At 33.5% G+C, this 6,134-nt stretch overlaps 1 protein-coding gene across 1 annotated transcript; it reads right to left on the reverse strand.

Moving 5' to 3' along the window:
* Positions 1–24: 24 nt before the first annotated feature.
* On the reverse strand, positions 25–1,369 carry Tmlh (Trimethyllysine hydroxylase). Its single transcript, XM_070107379.1, has 2 exons — positions 1,104–1,369; positions 25–1,024 (listed from the first exon to the last, which is right to left on the reverse strand). Exons 1-2 carry the CDS (start codon positions 1,297–1,299, stop codon positions 117–119), a joined length of 1,104 nt encoding a protein of 367 aa, XP_069963480.1. The 5' UTR covers positions 1,300–1,369; the 3' UTR covers positions 25–116.
* Between the last annotated feature and the right edge of the window lie 4,765 nt (positions 1,370–6,134).

Genomic DNA, 6,134 nt, shown 5'->3' on the forward strand with positions numbered 1-6,134 from the left:
ATAATAAATTAAAAAAATTCCAAGTAAAAAATTTCAATACATTTCATTATTCACCACACAAACTTTCACATTGCATATGTATGTAAATATCTTTAGCATTATTTCAATATTACCACTCAATCGATGATGCCCAGTACGCGCGCCTTGCTCAAAAAGTCCGTCCGCTGTACATAACAACCGGTCATGGTGCGTTGACCCGTGTACGCGTGTCGACCGTGAAACACACGCCAGTTATCGAAAATCAACACAGTACCAGGATGTAATTTGAAACTCCACTGATTTTCGATGCGTTGCACAATTTCCAAAAAATCGCGGAAACTATCGTAGAAATCTTGCATTTGCTCTTGTGGTATGCTATCGAATTGTGCGCGATCGTATACATTTAAACGTAGCTGCACTATTTCACCACTCACCGGATCCACGCGTATAATCGGTGCGGAATGTTTATGATATTGTCCATCCTCAATATACTCCGCCGGCACGGCTACACGCGTGAGTATCTCAAAGGCGCGCGGATTGCGATGCTTCAATTCGCGCGCTACATGCAAACCATCCGCGAAGAAATTCTCACCACCTGTGCCGTTAGCATGTTGTATGCAATGCAACGATTGCAGGCCCGCAGCATCGCAGAAATACGTGTTGTCCGTATGTAGACCGAGATATTGTTTGGTGTAGGCGGTATCAGCGTGATCCTGTGCATCGGAGAATGTGTACATTTCGCCGAAAAATGTTTTCATCGGCGGAAAGATGCGACGCACCGCCATTTCGGTCATTGTGGTGTTCGGCGGTACGCCATCAATGAAAGCGATACCGTAACGTATCAGACTTTGCACGATTTTGCGCACTGCCGTTTCAGAGCTCACCAGTTCGGCGAGTGTGGTACGCAAGTGCTCTTCGTGCGCGACAATAAACGGCTGATTCCAGGCTACGCGTACAGTGGAGTCGGCGCCGCGCGCCACGATATGTTCAACTTGCGCGTCATGCAGGAAATCGATAACATAAACGGATGTATGGCCATCACTCCCTATGGTAAATGCAATTCATATACAAACATACGAGTACATAATATTGCACCTAACCTCAAATTATTATTTTTAACTTACAGTGCACTTTATATTGCAGTCCATCCTTGATGTATTCAGCCTTAGTCGGTTTCACGGTATTCAGTATGTCCAGCAGATTGTATTTGCGTTGCTTTGTCTCCGTGTTGTAGCAATCACTGCACCGACAGTGATCGCGTAGCCAAAATGTATTGATTTTCAGCGTTTTGCCACTGCGACTGTGTTTAATTTGTATCATTTTTTGCAGTTGAAAATTTAGACTTTTGCGTTGCGTTAGTAAACTGAGACTAAACACTAGACTTTGGCTTCACAACATTTTGCTGTTCAAAAATAAGTACTCACATACATATGTATATACATATGTACATACATCTCCATATGTATGTGCAACTCTCGTGTGCGCAGATAATTTGTTGATAAGCCGCAAATCTTTGTCCAATCATCATTATAAGCCGCTGATAATTCCAAACGTTCAATACACACTTGTAAGTACACATTTCTATTTTCTAAGTAATTATAAATATTTATTTATTTTAGTTCATATACATACATAGATTTATTACATTCTTCCTCTCCTTCTTATGTTATCTCGTCAGTTGCCTATCTCCTACACAAAGTTGGTCCACTTATTCAGATTAATTATATGTTCTTCCGTATACTTATGTTGCTCACCCAGTCTTACATTTAATCTAAACTTTGAAAAGAGCAATAACCTGTTTGCATTTTTCCAATTTCGCCCAGTTTCAGCTGCTTATAGTTTTATAATTGTTATACTGAGAAAGTAAAGCTAAGATAGATCTCTGGACTAAGCGTTGGCATGCTTGTATTAGTCAAGGAGATTATTTTGAAGGCGATAATAAAGATTTGGATCAAAATACGTGAACATTTAGGTTTTTTTTGTCAGACCGGGTCAATTTATCAGATAGAGACTGCTCTAGTTAAGATAACCGACGGTCTGGGGAACGTTATATCGACCAACACCTCTACTTGACTTATTAATAGCTATAATTCTGCCTATATACAAGTATACTTTATAAACCGTATAGTAGCTACTAACAAGCAAAAAAATCATTTCATGTTTACAAAAACAAAACTAAGCAGAGTTATATGATCTTAAAGTTGCTCGCAGACTTGTCTTTATTGCTATTTCGACATAAAACATACTTTCCCAAATTAGCAAGTACTCTTAACGAAGTCGCACTAGTTTTAATGAGGATCCAATCTAACACGATATTGTGATTGTCACGATTTTAAAATAGATTTTATTATTGCGTAACCGCTGAAAGCTACAGGAAAGGCAGGTATTGGTGATGACTCCGCTTCATAGAAAGTATCGCTGCTGGCTTCACCACTTCATAAATATTTTTTTATCATCATTCTAGCTAGCAAACTCATAAGTGGGAACTCTAACTGTTGTTTCAATTTTGTTGTCTTATTTTCTAGTGTATTGAATAGGAAATACATTTTTTTTTGTTTTTATGCCCAAATTGTTACTTTATGATCGCAATTGTTTAGATTCCACCTTAACATCAATAAGAATCTACGAAAATAATTTTGATAGATCTTATTTCAGTAAGAAAAACAAATATTCAGCAACATTAGAACTGAGTCTTACCTCGACATAAGCTATTTAGTGTTGTAAATGGAGAAATATATGTACGTACGTATGTAAATACTTACCTCAATAAGTAACTATAATATATAAATCACTTCGTTTAATTAACACACCGATATTAGTCACCAGTGCATGCATCATGCTCACATCATTGCGCTCTCATAGATGCGATTAAATTGTGGGAAACAGTCATTCATATTAGATATATATGCATACATATATATAAATATAATATTAATTTATATTTAGATACGAATGTATATACATATGTATATAATTTAGTTGTTTGATTTGTAAATAAATTTGAGTGCAATAGATAGTACTATAATATATTTAAAAAAAAATAGTAAAATTTATGAAGAGCTGTGCAATTGGATAATAAAATAAATAATACAGACTCTGACAGACATTTAAGAGCACACATAGAGTTAGACGGCTCAATAAATCGTTCATCTTTTTATTTTAAAAATTGTTTGTAAAACTGTTGAAAAATTCGTTCCCAAAATTATTATGAAAACTATGGACTATGGAATTTTAAAATATTGACATTATATATTTTTTGATAGCATTTTTGTAGGTTCAAATAGCAGTTATTTGCAAAACGCTGAGACTGATTTTGACTTGCAATGTGGAGTGCTTATAGCTTCGCTATTGTTTTCCAAGTATTTCTTCAAAAATAGTATATACTTATAGTTTAAAGCTTCAATAAATTATATTCATTTTTTATATTGTACAATAAAAGTCTCATGAAAATTATAGAGAAAACATTGTTCTCACTCTATTTTAAACCTCAACCGTACTTATCCTCTAAATTGTCACGCCTCCGTAGAATTGTCTACTTGTCAGAAATACGCCCTACGATTGATGCGGCCGAGTAATTAGAAATATATCTTTTCAATTTCTTAGCCGAAATTCGAATTTAGAATGAACTCATATATAATAACTACATATACGAACTATACTATCTCCCCATTCAGTTCACACCTTTCAAAGTGTAAACAGCTTTATGTTTTATTAAGTTTTTTTTTTTTGTTTTATTTTATATTACATTATTTTATTTTATTTGTATATTTATTTTAGCTTTGTTTTAATATATTTTATTAAATTGTTTATAATTCGAATTTATTTTATTATTTTTATTTATTTTAATATATTTTATTTTTTTTTTATATTATACTATTTTCTTTATATTATATAATTTTTGTTTTTTTTTTATTGTTGTAAAAAAGACTTTTAAACTAATTAATTCAAGACCAGTTTCCAATTAGTTCCAAAACGTGATGCAAATTATGTTGATAAATTAAAACTACCATATAAATATATGTGTTTGTATGTATACATAACATACATACAGACAAATGTATGTTCCACTATAGTACACTTTTGGGTCACATGTGACCATGTAAACGTGCCTAGACGCAACTTTCAAATGCGGTTTGCATTAGCCATAGATCGGGCAAGCGTGTAATAGATGCCTAGTAATTCTCTTACATTGCAGTTGTTTATTGAAATTGTTGTTGTTCTTTTTATGAATGTTCACCCTTTTGCTTCTTTAGTGCACTTGTTCGCTGTTTTGTAATTTAGAACGCTTGGCGATGTGTACTAGTTGCATTGGCACACACGTGTCTCGCACTATCGCTGTGTAAATGCAAGTCAGATAGATATTTACAAAATAATTGCGCCTACTTGCCGCTGACACTGACAGTGAAATGCTCGCACATACTTATATGTATATACTTACATATGTACATACCGAACTCATGAACGAGTGCATAGTGCAGCAGCAGCACAACTTAGCGCAGCAATGTCACAATGTCGCCCGCAGCAGCGGGATTTACAAGTGCCGTCAAGGTGTGCGCCTACAGCATATTTATATCTGCATCAATACGAGCGCGCATAGCCTGCAAGAAATGCTGCTAAAACTAAAAAAAAATATATTTTTTTTTTTGTAATACGAGTAAGCTTGGAGAGGCGTATCGAGCAAAGCACTGAGAGGCGTATCGAGCAGAGCACATTTATCAAATAAAAATTGGCAAAATGATTTTTTTACGATTTTTTTGAAAAACTCTCACTCATATATTTAACAGAGAGTGTAGTATAATCTCTCAAATGAAAAACTGAACTTTACAGTTACAAGTACCATTTCTCCGATTCGTGATCTTCACCTACCAATAGGGGGTAACGCCTACGTAACGCTAATCGAAACTGGTAAGTCATTGTATGGATAACTATGTACAGACCATGCAGAAAACAATTGATAGATATTTGATAGATCATTTTTTACCGAGTAATCACTGCAAAAAATTCGAAAAACACTCTTTCGAGAAAAACGCGTTTAGAAGCCTGCAACTTAAAAAATTTTTGAAATATTCATTTAAAAATTTAGTATTTTAAAAATATAAACTTAATGCCATAAAAAATATTTTTTTCAAAATTTCATACTCATAAACTTAATTCGAAATATTGCAAAAAATAATTTTTTTTTTCAAAATTTCATAGTCGCCCCTCAAAAATATATAATTTTTATAATACATTTTTTTTTATTTAGTTTTTTTTTTTATGAAATAAAAATGGTTATTTTTGATATTTATTTAATTTTAACGATATTTTTTTTTTTAATGTTAGCCTATTTTTGCACATAATTTTCCTACAGGGTACATCCACCATATAAATTTGTCATGCCATTTTTCACTTTTTCGTCGCAAACAGCAAAATAAACACTCAGTCAGCTGTCGGCGACATTTGGTTTGTTCCACACGCTCTTTAATGTTTTTTATTACCTTCATTTTGCTTGTTTCCTTAAATTTTTATTTATTTTTTAATTAAAAACACATTTATGTGCGACTGTGTGCTTGCGCATGCAAATTGTTTCACGATATTTACATATAATATTTATGCATTGCCAGTGCGCTTAGGCCCAGCAAGCAAGTGTTTTTGTTAGTTCCTTAAACATTTATTTCGGTGAAATGCAAACGAAAGAGAGAAAGCAATAAAACAAACGCGGTACAATAATAAATAATAATGACTACGTCGATGTAAAAACAATACATATGCCTCGGCAGCAATAGCAGCAGTAACAACAACAACAGCAATAAGCGACCGCCACTGCTGCTGCTGCTGCGACAGGGAAGAATATTCGAACGCGTTGTAATAATAAGTTTAGTTTGCCGTTGGGGACAACAATAATAAGTTCGACAAAATGAGAAATCGCGTAACTTAATTTTAACTGCACCTCTGAATTTCGTTGTTAATTTTTTTTTTATGACTGGTAAAGTAGCTAACGAACTTGTAATTTAAGTAACTCAGTAAAATATAAACCAGTGTGCACTAAAAACAAAAAAAAAAAAATTATTTAAAGTGTGTGAAATAATTCAAATTTATTTAAAGGCTGTGCAAATTAAAAATTGTATGCTGTGAAATTATTAAAAAATTATAATAATAGTGGTAAAATGCAAAGC

The sequence above is a fragment of the Bactrocera oleae genome, chromosome 3 (genome assembly GCF_042242935.1).
Source record: "Bactrocera oleae isolate idBacOlea1 chromosome 3, idBacOlea1, whole genome shotgun sequence".
NCBI lineage: Eukaryota > Metazoa > Arthropoda > Insecta > Diptera > Tephritidae > Bactrocera > Bactrocera oleae.

Bases quoted from the DNA above. Each gene is read 5' to 3' on its own strand.
- Tmlh (XM_070107379.1), bottom strand. From the start codon at position 1,299: ATGATACAAATTAAACACAGTCGCAGTGGCAAAACGCTGAAAATCAAT. The intron at 1,025-1,103 runs GTAAGTTAAAAA...CATTTACCATAG, and splicing joins ACTGCAATATAAAGTGCACT to GGAGTGATGGCCATACATCC.